Source organism: Leptonychotes weddellii, chromosome 5, assembly GCF_054177405.1.
Source record: "Leptonychotes weddellii isolate Sample4059 chromosome 5, ASM5417740v2, whole genome shotgun sequence".
Lineage (NCBI taxonomy): Eukaryota > Metazoa > Chordata > Mammalia > Carnivora > Phocidae > Leptonychotes > Leptonychotes weddellii.
In genome coordinates this window covers 96,184,040-96,198,777 of record NC_138373.1, presented here as the reverse complement: position 1 = coordinate 96,198,777, position 14,738 = coordinate 96,184,040, and the positions used below count along the sequence as shown (strand labels likewise).

Below are 14,738 nucleotides of genomic sequence, written 5' to 3'. Positions count from 1 at the left end.
GGGTTAGCCTGGTGATGGGTATTAAAGAGGGCACGTTCTGCATGGAGCACTGGGTGTTATGCACAAACAATGAATCATGGAACACTACATCTAAAACTAATGATGGAATGTATGGTGATTAACATAACAATTTAAAAAAAGATTTAAAAGAAAAAAAAACATGGCTTCGCAAGTTATTATAAATATCTAGTAATAGGGGACTAATATACACTGATATAAAATGGATACATTGAACAGGGTACATGGTAAACCACCACTTGCATTTAAAGAAAAAATATGGAGACACACGTACCAACTCTTATCTCTACTCATCAGAATCAATCATGATCCTTTTGTATGTGTGTATATATATACAAAGTATGTACACACACATAAATAATATATATAAACTGCGTATACACATACATATGTATATTACATAGTCTATATGCTGGGGAAAGAAACTGGGCAGCTAAGAATTACGAAGGAAACTTGTTTTTCACTGCATAATCTTTTGTGTCCTTTGAAATGTATGCTTATATATGTTACTACTTAAGATACAGCCTTAATGGATTGGCTGGAGGGTATTCAACATAAACCAAATCAAATCACATGATTTTGAGACATGATCATGTACTGTCAGTATAATCAACTGTTCTGAAAAAGACTCATAAATATTTGTTGCACGTGATATTTACAGTGTTAGAACTGTCAAAACTCATCCAACTAAATATTTAAGATCTATGCATTTTATTGCACATTAATTATACATCAATTAAAAATACATAAGATAAAACTTTAGTTTACATAAGGTGGTAACAGTTCTCAAGCTTTTAGCATATTAGAAATAGAAAATAAAATATTAGCATATTTTAGCATATTAGAAAACTCTAGAAGAACTTAAGAAAAAACAATTACCTCCTTCTAATTCCTTACTCCAAATATGGTCCACAGAACAGGACAATCAGCATCACCAAGGAGCATGTTAGAAATTCTGATCTCAAGCCCCATCCCAGATCTACAGAGTCAGAAAGTGTACTTTAACAAGATCCCCAAATGATTTCTGTGCCTATTAAAACTTGAGAAGCTCTGATAACCTATTTACCAGAAGAGTTATGGTAGAAATCCAAGAAGCTCTACTTTTAAAAAGCTCCACAGATATATAACAAAGGTAGAGAGAGAATCACAATATAAGTACTGTGCTTTGAGGGTGAAGAGATGGAAAGTTTTTTCTTCAAGACTATTAGTTTGCATAGCAAAAAATCCTAATAAACAGCAGTTACTCACCATCTTTAGTAGTGTTTCATTACGTAACTGCTTCTCTTCTACCTGTATCTGTAGGTGCATTTTATCCACCCTGACATTCATAGTTGTACAATCTACTAGGCAGACATGCATATGCATATTATATATATCTACTCCATCCCAGTTCTACTCAGATTATCTGATTCCATCTGAAGAAAAACGATAGATAGAAAACTCTAATCCAGGGCGCCTGGGTGGCTCAGTTGGTTAAGTGACTGCCTTCGGCTCAGGTCATGATCCTGGAGTCCCTGGATCAAGTCCCGCATCGGGCTCCCTGCTTGGCAGGGAGTCTGCTTCTCCCTCTGACCCTCCCCCCCTCATGTGCTTGCTGTCTCTCATTCTCTCTCTCTCAAATAAATAAATAAAATCTTTAAAAAAAAAAAAAAAAAGAAAACTCTAATCCAGATCTTGCCAGTGGGGAATTACAAAGAGATTTTAAAATATCATTAGATGCCAGACGTCCAAAAAACAGAGGATCTCACTGACAGGCTATGTTTAAGCACAATTTTAACAAAGTATGAGGTTAAATATGAAAAAGGTTCCAAACAGTTAATGTAAATATTACCTTATCCCCAGAGATGCAACAGAGGGAAGAAGGGTTATGTAATAATAACAGATTTCAATTTGTGTGGTTTGTTCAAAGTGACAGTTTGTTAAAAGATTCCTCACTGATAAAAGAGCAAGTAGTGGGATTCACTTTCAAATCAAATAATTCAGGAATAGAGGTATGTGAGGAGTTGTGAGATATTACAACCAAGGGATTAATGCCAAACACCTGAAATAGATTATGAATCACCTATACTTTTGTAGGCTATCTAGGTATTACTTATAATGACAGGAGAAATTCTGAAATCTCCCTCTCTAAGCTAAGAAGCTAAGAACCTCGAAAAATATTCTGATAAGTGAATGTAAAAATGGCCCAAATTGGGTAAACCTGGGGAAATGAGGGTAAAAGAAGATATACCACAGGATCTAAAACATGAGGCTAAATGTGCTGTGGCAATAGAATGGATCATCTCCACTAAAGGATATTCAGGTATAAGCGGGATGATTCAAATGATCTCTAGCAACACAACAGTCTGAGATGCAACCTGATGTCTTCTGGCTCAAGGATTTTAGACTGTGGTTCTTCGCCATATTTGACTATAACATGGGGAGCTTTTTCAAAAAGCATCTACATTTCCAACCCTATCAAAATTCTTATATGTGCAGTGATGAGATGGCAATAATGTAGCAAAAAACATGAATTTGCCCTCTCACTGAAGTGATTCAGATACAAACTACTTCCATATGTATGCTCTTAAACATCAAATAGCCACTTTGTGGGCACATTGAATTAAACCAAATTTTGGCCTAGAGAGATTAAGTTTATTTTAGATTGCAATACTGCCACAAGTTAATGATTTCCTTAGGATTCAAGGGCTGAAGAATCTAACTTATAGAAACCCTAAAAAAATTATATGTTATATTACAAGATATCTGAACATACTGCACTTGATTTAACGGGAGAGAAAAAGCAGCTTTGGCATTATACCAATATTTACATTTCTATATTATTCTAAGCTTGAATTGTTGGCCTCATTTATGTGGGCTTTTTTGGGTTATTATTCATTTTTTTAAATCATGAACTATTTCAAGCATGTGGAAAAATATAAAGAATAATTACTGGACAGCTGTGTAACTACCATCTGGCTTTCTCAAGCCTTTACATTATTCCTATCCATTTGGCATTTAATCTCTAAAAATAAAATGTGCAAAAGTTGAAAACAGAGAAAATGAGGGGAAAATCCCCTTAAAACTTTTTCATTTTCAAAAGTCACTATAACTTTTAGACACAAATTTATAAAATAATTATATATGATTATTTACTAGCTTTCTGACATCTTGGGAGTTTTTGTTTTGATTTTCTTGCCAATATATGAAAACCAAAGTGCCTTTTTAAAAAGAGAGTACAGTAACATCATTAAGTCCAATAATTTATTTTTAACATTTAAGATTATTTAACATTATTAACTTTTCTATTTTATAACACTTCTAACAACTGTCTTTACTTCTCTAGTCATATCAGAATACAGTAATGTCCTTTTAGATTTAGTTTTCTTTCTTTAGGTCATCTGTCTTTGCTGTAATAATCTCAGTATTCTTTAGTGTCAGATTTTTCATGTGTTTTTGAACAATGGGAAAATGAAAACAGAAATCTGGTCATATTTACAGGTCAAACATGTATGGATGTCTATAGAGTACTACAAAAAACTAATTCCATACTAGGTAATTTTATGTTTATACTGCTAGGCTGAACATCTGACTGGTAGCTCATTTTTCAAGATCAAATAAATCAACTCTGAATAATAACAAGAGCAGATACAAATATTAATAAATGACAACAAAATTCCCCTACCCTGCTATTTCAGTCAAATTTTTCTACCAGTTATATCCTTAAGAGAGCCTCTCCTTTAAAGAACTGTTTAGGTGGAAAAGAAAAATAATATTATATCATTCATTCAGTAAACTCTTACCAAGCACTTACTATGAAGTGCTGGGCTTAGGCACTGTGTTAGGTCGTCAGGTTAAAATGCAGTCTCTGACTGAAAGTGACTCAGGGGCTATTCAGAGGTTACTTCTAGGTTTATGACTCCACCCACCATCTACAGAAAATATTTCCTTTGAGTCTCCTACATGCCAATCACTATATTAGGTAATGGAGATAAACTAATAAACAAAACATAGTCACTGCTCTCATGAAGCTTCCATTACGATGAGGGGAGACAAACAAGCAAATAAAAGCATGTGTCAAGTGGTTTAAAAAAAAAACAAACCACAAGCGCTACTAAGAAAAATAAGAGTAAAAGGACAAAAGGGCAGTAATTCTACATAGTGTAATGATATTCATATCCATGTTGAAAATACATCTAACGAGCAAACCGTTTATTTATGTTCTCAATTAACTGATATCTTTTATGGCACCAATCACCTTCATATCACCAAATTAAACAGGATTTTCTCACTCTTCATTTTTCTTCTATTCTTCCAGGCATCTGACACTGCTCACCACCTCCAGTTTGAAACTCTAGTGGCTTACATAACAAATCTCCTCTCCAGATTCTTATCTGGACTCTTATCTGGGGTGGCATCAATATGAACTGTACAATGACAACAAGGATTTAATTAAGATGATCACCTATCCAACCATGGCAAATAGGTTTTAACTGATGTGAAACTGGAAAGCACCCTGAGAAAAGATTTAACTTTATGCTTATTTTCCAATAGGTTTTAGAAGACTATATAACAATATGACCTTTACTCAAAGCACTGGTGAGTAACAACATCAAAAACACCTGTATACACTTAGTAACGTATAGAATTGTTGAATCACTATAATGTATACCTAAAACTAACATAACACTGTATGTTAATTATACTGGGGAAAAAAACACACTTGTACTGCATGTTACATGTTATACAACCCTGTCAAATTTTATTTACTTCATTTAATCCTCTAAAGTGATAATATACTATGAGGCAGGTAGTATTTACATGTTAAAACATTTTAAATTTTGCTAAGCATAATGATCACATGTGAGGATTTAAGAGAAAATGGTTTTAAATCTCAATAGGGAAGACAAAGCCTCTAAGCTTAATCCATTCAAAAATTATATTTCAGGGGCGCCTAGGTGGCTCAGTCGTTAAGCTCCTGCCTTCGGCTCAGGTCATGATCCCAGGGTCCTGGGATCGAGCCCCGCATCGGGCTCCCTGCTCGGCGGGAAGCCTGCTTCTCCCTCTCCCACTCCCTCCCCCTCTGCTTGTGTTTCCTCTTTCACTGTGTCTCTGTCAAATAAATAAATAAAAATCTTTAAAAAAAAAATTGTATTTCATACTATAGCAAAATACAGCTAGAAGGTTCTGACCTATAAATATTCCTTAAGCAATCTATTTAATCTATTAAAAACAAGATCCTAACTTTTCAGAATGACATCATTAAAATTAAACCTATGTACTCATCCTTCTTTACTTTTTCATTATTTGAAAAATGCTTAAAAGTATAATGAAAAACATAACCATCTGTAATCCCAATATTCTAAAATAACATCTACTAATATTTTGGTATATTTAAGATTTCTTTCAGCCCATCCCTGTTGATTTTAATAATTTAAAATTGCTTCATACTATCAAGCATATTGATATCCTCTAAAAAAAAGAGTTTGCTTTTTATTTAAAAAATTAAAAAGTAAACAGGAATAGGGGACCAAACTGATCAATATTATTGTAAAATCAAGTCAAACAATTTTTATAATATTTTACATTCTAATTTCAGAGTAACGAGTGAAAAAAAACAAAATGAAATACACGTATTCAATAAATACTTACTCTAACTACCACATGCAAAGCGACAGGAACAAAAGATTATGTACTTAAAGAAGATTAAATTCTCACCTGTTCAATCTCTTTGGTTTTTGATGCTATTGCTTTAGAGCGACTGTTTAGTTGACTGTCTTCAAATAATTCTATGCCATCTGTTGCATTTGACTCAGGTTCCTCTGGCTGCTCAATAAACAATGGTGCTGTGGATCCTGCCTTTAAGAAAAATCAGAAATCTTTAATTACATATAGCACTTAAGATGACGGTGTATAGGCACTAATTGGCACAATATATCAAGAGAAAGTGCTAAATTCAACCAGTTTTAAGAAAACACTTTCAATTTCGCCAGGCATAATGAGCGTATGTGAGGAGGACCAAAGAGGAAATGACTGCTACTTTTTAAATTTTAGGTAAGACGAAGCGTCTAAGCTTATACCATTCCAAAATTATATTTCACACTATATTAAGATACAGCTAGAAGGTTTTGTCCAATAACTATTCCTTAAGCAATCTATTTAAGAAACACTGAAGAGAAAAAGCCTAATTGGAAGTGAGAGGTATGGGCACACATAAGCATATTAAAAAAAGAACATGGAAAAGGGCTCTACTTTCAAAAGTTAAAAATACCTTGCTCCTGTAGCATAAAAATTTATTGAAATCACTGAAAAGAAAAATCCCCAAAGCAATAATAATCACTTCTATTTCACAGCAACCATTCATTAAATACATAATCCCACAAAAAGCTCACAGCTGACTACTGTACTTTCCAAAAACACTTTTGTGGAAGAGATAAAACTAAAAAAAAAAATGAGGGAAAACAATTATTTAACTATACTCATTTGTTTATTCAAAAATTTACTGTGGGGACGCCTGGGTGGCTCAGTTGGTTATGCATCTGACTTCGGATCAGGTCATGATCTCAGGGTCCTGGGATGGGGCCCTGTGTCAGGCTCTCTGCTCAGTGGGGAGTCTGCTTCTCCCTCTCCCACTCCCCCTGCTTGTGCTCCCTCTCTTGCTGTGTCTCTCTCAAATAAATAAATAAATAAATAAATAAAATGGTTTAAAAAAATTCACTGTGTGACATTTATAGCAGCATTATCTAATGATAGCCAAATTTTGGAAACAGCCCAAGTGCCCATCAACTAACTAATAGATAAGGAAGATGTGGTGTGTACATGCACACACACACACAGGAATATTACTCAGCCATCAAAAAGAATGAAGTAGTCCCATATGCAGCGACATGGATGGAGCTAGAGTGTATTATGCTAAGTGAAATAAGTCAGTCAGAGAAAGACAAATGCCATATGATTTCACTCATATGCAGAATTTAAGAAACAAAAGAAATGAGCAAAGGGGAAAAAAAAGAGAAACCAAGAAGACTCTTAACTATAGAGAACAAACTGATGGTTACCAGAGGGGAGGTGAGTGGAGTAATGCGTTAAACAAGTAAGGGAGATTAAGGAGGGCATTTGTTGTGGTGAGGACTAGGTGTTGTATTGAAGTACTGAATTACTATATTGTACACCTGAAACTAATATTACATTGTAGGTTAATTAGCTGGAATTTGAATAAAAACTAAAAAAAATTTACTGTGTAACAGAGAGAGGAAGATGGCATCATAGTAGGAGGACCCTAGGCTTATCTCAACCCACAAATTCAACTAGGTAACTATCATCCTAAATACTCCAAAAATCAACATGAAGATTAGCAGAACAAACTCCACAATTAAAGGTAGAGAAAAGGCCATCCTGAAGAAAGTAGGAAGGGTAGAGACATGGCTTGGGAGAGAAAAAATGGATGGTGACTGCTGCAGGAGTGGAGAAGGGTGAGAGACAGACTAACATCCAAGGGAGTGCCGGGAGAAAATGAATCCTGCAGAGCAATTGGCTTGGAAAGTGAGAGGGGATGAATTTCACTGAGTTCTTACAACTAGTGGGGCCTAAAACCTGGAATTCTAAAGGTCAGTGGGCTTAGCTCAGGGAAAGCCCGGAGGCATTGGGGCTGCTCTTGAAGAGAAGGCAGGGCAAACAGCCCTAATACATACAGAGTAAAAACAGTGATCTGAAGAGTACCTGGGGCACACAATGGGGAGGTTATTCCCACATCTTGGGAGTGTGTTCCAGAGAGGCAGTGTTCACAGAGAGAACCCTCCAGGAACAAAGGAACATGCAGCCACCATTTCCTTCTCCAGCCCCTCAACATAAGCACAGAGCCAGCCACCTGTGGGAACCAGTGCAGTGTCAACACTCCCTATTTAACTTGCTTACACAAAGGCCCAATCCCCTCCACCCCCCAACACACACACACTCTGGTGGAACTGCCCTTTCTAGTCACCCTTGCCTCAGTTCCAGCATGGCACCCTTGCCATTAAACTGGCCCAAACCTTTGCCCACATCCTGTCTCCCAACCCACGAGTTTTGCAGAGCTCATTTCTGGCTGCAGTGGTGACAGGTCTCATTTCACAAGCACACCAGAGCACATCAGGTTAAAACACACCACATTCAGGCCAGGAACTAAACGTTGCGCACAAGAGGCAAAGAGAGCCTCTGCAGAGGACTGGCCTGAAGAATAAAGAGGCCAGGAAAAAACAGCGTAGCACACACAGCACACACTGGAGAGGCTCCTGGAAGCGTCAGGCCCTGGGGAACAGGGGACACAACACAGCAGGGCACTGTAACACCTCTTCTTCATAAAGCCATTACCATCAAGAACAGAAGACACAACTGACTTTCCTAACACACAGCAACAGACACAGAGACTTAGACAAAATGAGAAGACAGAGAAATGTGTCCCAAATATAAAAGAACAGGACAAGGTCATGGCCAGAGATCTAAGCAAAACAGGTAAGTAACATGCCCAATGGACTATTTAAAGCAATGATCTTAAGGATACTCACTGGACTTGAGAAGAGAATGGAAGACATCAGTAAGACCCTTAACACAGAGATAAAAAAAAGAAACAATCAGAGATGAAGAGTGCAATAAGCGAGATATGACTGATGCAATGAATAGCAGGCTGGAAGAAGCAGAGGAATGAATTAATGACGTAGAAGACAGAGTAATGGGAAGTAAGCAAGAAGAACAAAAGAGAGAGAAAAAAGAACTATGCAAAGCAAGAACAGCCTTAGGGAAATCAGTGACTCCATCAAACATAAAAACATTCACATTATAGGAGTCCCAAAAGAAGGAGAGAGAGAAAATGGGGCAAAAAAATTATTTGAAGAGGTAATAGCTGGAAACTTCCCTAATGTGTAGAAGGAAACAGGTATTTAGATCCAGGAGGCACAAACCCCAACAAAATCAACAAAAGCAGATCCACACCAAGACATGTTATAAAAAAATGGCAAAATGTACCAATAAAGAAAAAATTTAAAAGCAGCAGGACAAAAGAAGACAGTTACATACAAGGGAAACCCCATAAGGCTATGGGGGGTTTTTTCAGCAGAAACTTTCCAAGCTAGGAGGCAGTGGCATGATATATATATATATAAAGTGCTGAATGGGACAAATCCAGAGCCAAGAATACTCTATCCAGCAAGACTATCATTCAGAAGAGGAGAGATAAAGAGTTTCCTGGACAGGGCCGCCTGGGTGGCTCAGTGGTCAAGCGTCTGCCTTCGGCTCAGGTCATGATCCCAGGGTCCTGGGATCAAGTCCCGCATCGGGTTCCTTGCTCAGTGACGAGCCTGCTTCTCTCTCTCCCTCTGCTGCTCCCCCCGTTTGTGCTCTCTCTGACAAATAAATAAATAAAAATCTTTAAAAAAAAAAAAAAGTTTCCTGGACAAACGAAAACTAAAGGAGTTCATGACCACCAAGCCAGCCCTGAATAAAATATTAAAGGGGACTCTTTGAGTGGGAAGGAAGACCAAAAGTGACAGTATGAAGGAAGGAAACACAAATGTAGTAAAAATGAGTATTTTGTAGAATATCAATCAAGAAACTCACAAAATAAAAGGATGTAAAATATGATAACATATACCTAAAACATGAGGAGGAGTAAAGAATGGGTTCAAACTTAAACAACCGTTGGCTTAATATAGACTGCTATATGCAGAAGATGTTATATTCAAACCTAATGATACCAACAAAAAGTACTAATAAATATGCAAAGAATAAAGAGAAAAAAATTCACATATATCACTAAAGAAAACCAGCAAAACCATGAGAAAGAAAAGATCAGAGAAAATCTTCAGAAACAACCACAAAACAGGTAGTAAAATGGCATTAAATACATATCTATCGATAATTACTTTGAATGTAAATGCAGTGTAAATCAACAGACACAGGGTAACAGAATGGATAAGAAAACAAGATTCATCTATATGCTGCTTACAAGAGACTCACTTTAGACCTAAATACACTTGTAGATCGAAAGGAAGGGAAGAGAGAAACATTTATCACGCAAATGGATGCTAAAAGAAAGCCAGATTATATCAATATAATCAATATTTATATCACCCAAATAGACTTTAAAACAAAGACTATAACAAGAGACTAAAAATGATACTATACAATTATAAAGGGGACAATCCAACAAGAAGATATAACAATTGTAAATATTTATGCACATGGGAGTACCCAAATACATAAAACAGTTAATAACAAACATAAAGGACCTAATCAGTAATAACACCATAATAGTAGGGGACTTTACCACCGGACCTACATCAACAGACAGATAATCTAAAGAAAAAATCAACAAGGAAACAATGGCTTTGAATGACACACTGGACGAGATGGATTTAATAGATATATTCAGAACATTCCATCCTAAAAGAGCAGAATACACATTCTTTTCAAGTGCAGCTGGAACATTCTCCAGAATAAATCAATACCAGCCTACAAAAGAAGCCTCAACAAACTCAAAAGGATAGAGTCATACCATGCATCTATTTTTGACTACAATGCTATAAAACTAGAAGTCAACCACAAGAAAAAAATCTGGAAAGAACACAAATACATGGAGGTTAAATAACATGCTACTAAACAATGAATGGGTCAAGCAGGAAATAAAATAAAAAAGTACAGAGAGACAAATGAAAATGAAAACACAATAGTTCAAAAGCTTTGGGATGCAGCAAAAGCAGTTCTAAGAGGGAAGTATATAACAATACAGGCCTACCTCATGAAACAGATCTCAAACAACTTAATCTTACACCTAAAGAAGCTAGAAAGGGGTGCCTGGGTGGCTCTGTCATTAAGCGTCTGCCTTCGGCTCAGGTCATGATCCCAGGGTTCTGGGATCGAGCCCCACATCGGGCTCCCTGCTCCGTGGGAAGCCTGCTTCTCCCTCTCCCACTCCCCCTGCTTGTGTTCCCTCTCTTGCTGTGTCTCTCTCTGTCAAATAAATAAGATCTTAAAAAAAATAAATAAATAAAGAAGCTAGAAAAAGAACAACAAACAAAACCTAAAACCAGCAGAAGGAAATAATAAAGATTCTAGCAGAAATAAATGATATGGAAACCAAAGAAGCAATAAAACAATGAAACCAGCTTTTAAAAAAAAAAAAAATCAATGAAATTGATAAACCTCTAGCCAGACTTATCAAGAAAAGAAAGGACCCAAATAAATAAAATCACAAATGAGAGAAGAGGGCGCCTGGGTGGCTCAGTTGGTTAAGCGACTGCCTTCGGCTCAGGTCATGATCCTGGAGTCCCTGGATCGAGTCCCGCATCGGGCTCACTGCTCGGCAGGGAGTCTGCTTCTCCCTCTGACCCTCCCCCCTCTCATGTGCTTGCTCTCTCTCATTCTCTCTCTCTCAAATAAATAAAAATCTTTAAAAAAAAAAAAACAAAACAAATGAGAGAAGAGAAACAACAACTAACACGGAAATACAATTATAAGAGAATATTATGAAAAAGTATATGCCAACAAATTATACAACCTAGAAGAAATGGATAAATTCCTAGAAATGTACAACCTACCAAAACTGAAACAGTAAGAAATAGAAAATTTGAACAGACCAATTACCAAACAAAGAAATGAACTCTGTAAATAAAAAATCCCAACAGAAGTCCAGGACCAAATGACTACACAGGTGAATTCTACCAAATATTTAAAGAAGAGTTAATACTTACTCTTCTCAAACTATTTCAAAAAAAATACAAAAGGAAGGAAAATTTCCAAATTCATTCTACGAGACCAGCATTGCCCTGATACCAAAACCAGATAAAGATACCACAAAAAAAAAGAGAACTACAGGCCAACATCTCTCATGAACATAAATGCAAAAAATCCTCAACAAAATACTAGCAAATCAAATCCAACAATAGATTAAAAAAAATAATTCACCATGATCAAGTAGGATTTATTCCTGGGTTGTAGGAGTGGTTCAGTATTTGCAAATGAAACAACATGATACATCACATTAATAGGGCAAAGGGTAAGAACCATATGATCATATTAATATGCACAGATAAAGCATTTGACAAAGTACAACATCCATTCATGATAAAAACCCTCCACAAGGTAGGCTTACAGGGAACATACCTCAACATAATAAAGGCCATATATGAAAAACTCATAGCTAACATCATCCTTAATGTGGAAAAACTGAGAGCTTTTCCTCTAAGGTCAGGAACAAGACAAGATGTCCACTCTCACCACTTTTATTCAACATAGCACTGGAGTTCTAGCCACAGCAATTAGACAACAAAAAGAAATTAAAAGGCATCCAAATTGGTAAGGGAGAAATAAAACTTCAACTCTTTGCAAGTGACGTGATACTACATATAGAAAACTTGAAAGACTTCACCAAAAAAACTGCTAGAACTGCTAAATGAATTCAGTAAAGTCACAGGATACAAAATCAATGTCCAAAAATCTGTTGTATTCCCATACACCAATAATGAAGCAACAGAAAGAGAAATTAAGAAAACAATCCCATTTACAACTGCATAAAAACAATAAGAGACCTAGGAACAAACCTAACCAAAGAGGTGAAAGACCTATACTCTGAAAACTATGAAACACTGAAGAAACTGAAGATAACACAAATGGAAACACATTCCATGCTCATGGATTGCAATAACAAATATTGTTAAAATGTCTATATTACCCAAAGTAATTTACAGATTTAATGCAATCCCTATGAAAATACCAACAGCATTTTTCACAGAACTAGAACAAACAATCCTAAAATTTGTATGGAACCATAAAAAGCCCCAAATAACCAAAGCAACCTTGAAAAAGAAAAGCAAAGCTGGAGGCATCTCAATTCCAGACTTCAAGTTATATTACAAAGCTGCAGTAATCAAAACAGTATGGTACTGGTACAAAACAGACATATAGATCAATGGAACACACTAGAAAACTCAAGAAATGAACCCACAATTACATGATCAATTAATCTTCAACAAAGCAGGAAAGAATATCCAATGGGAAAAAGACTCTTCAACAAATGGTGGTGGGGAAACTGGACAGTAACATGCAAAAGAATGAACTGTACCTCTTCCTTATACACAAAAGTAATTTCAAAATGGATTAAAGACCAGGGCACCTGGGTGGCTCAGTTGTTAAGCGTCTGCCTTCAGCTCAGGTCATGATCCCACGGTCCTGGGATCGAGCCCCACATTGGGCTCCCTGCTCAGCGGGAAGCCTGCTTCTCCCTCTCCCACTCCCCCAGCTTGTGTTCCCTCTCTCGCTCTCTCTCTCTGTCAAATAAATAAACAACAATCTTTTTTAAAAAATGGATTAAAGACCTTATTGTGAGACCTGAGACCATAGAAATCCTAGAAGACTGCACAGATAGTAACTCTCTAATGTCGGATGTAGCAAGTTTTTTCTAAATAGGATTCCTGAGGCAAGGGAAAAAAAAGCAAAAATAAACTAATGGGATGGTATCAAAATTAAAAGTTTCTGCACAGCAAAGGAAACAATCAACAAAACTAAAAGGCAAACTACTGAATGGGAGAAGATACTTGCAAATGACCTATCTGACAAAGGATTAGCATTCAAAATATATAAAGAACTGATACAACTCAACACCCCAAAAACAAATAACCCAAATAAAAAATGGGCAAAGGACATGAACAGATGTTTCCCCAAAGAAGACATCCAGATGGCCAATAGACACATGAAAAGATGCTGAATATCACTCATTATTGGGGAAATGCAAATCAAAACTACAATGCAGTATCACCTTAAACCTGTCAGAATGGCTAATATCAAAAACATAAGAAACAACAGGTGCTGGTGAGGATGTGGAGCAAAAGGGATACTCATGTACTGTTGGTGGGAATGCAAACTGGTCCAGCCATTGTGGAAAATGGTATGAAGGTTCCTAAAAAAATTAAAACAACCTTACAATCCAGCAATTGCACTACTGGGTATTTACCCCAAAGAATACAAAAACACAAATTCAAAGGGATACATGCCCCCTATATTTATAGTAGCATTATTTACAATAGCCAAGATATGGAAGCTGCCCAAGTGTCCACAGATTGATGATAGAAGATGTGGTATATACATGTAATGGAGTATTATTCAGCCATAAATAAGAATGAAATCTTGCCATGTGCAACAACAAGGATAGAGCTAGAGAGTATAATGCTAAGCAAAGTCAATCCAAGAAAGACAAATAGCATATGATTTCACTCATATGTAGAATTTAAGAAACAAAACAAGTGGGCAAAGGGGGAAAAAAAAGAGACAAAGCAAGTAACAGACTCTTAACTATAGAGAACAAACACTTAACAGAGGAGAGGTGGGGGGGGATGCGTTAAATAGATGATGGGGATTAAGGAGTATACTTGTCATGATGAACACCAAATGACATATGAAATTGTTCAATCACTATATTGTACACCTGAAACTAATAAAATACTGTAAGTAAACTAACTGGAATTAAAATAAAAACTTTTTTAATTTTTCTTTTTAAATTTACTATATGACAAATGCCAAGCACTGCTCCAGGAACAATGGATACATCAATGAACAAAACAGATCAAAGTTCTTGCGTCCATCCATGTAACTTGCAGTAAGCAATTACTTACAGTAACTGTAAAGTTTGAGCTCACATATTCTACTGTTGCATATGTTAGGTGGGGGGAGATTAGAGGAAATATGAAACCTGTACTTTACAAATTTATTTTGAA

The 14,738-nt window shown here is 36.2% G+C and overlaps 1 protein-coding gene across 10 annotated transcripts in view; it reads right to left on the bottom strand.

Annotated features, from left to right (window-relative positions):
- Positions 1–14,738, bottom strand: part of PPHLN1 (periphilin 1) — a 144,062-nt gene that overhangs the window by 37,579 nt on the left and 91,745 nt on the right. For all 10 annotated transcript variants that reach the window (XM_081821511.1, XM_081821517.1, XM_081821509.1 and 7 more), the window contains one exon: positions 5,716–5,856. In XM_081821511.1, coding sequence (XP_081677637.1) covers positions 5,716–5,856 — 141 coding nt within the window. The remainder of the gene's footprint in view (positions 1–5,715; positions 5,857–14,738) is intronic.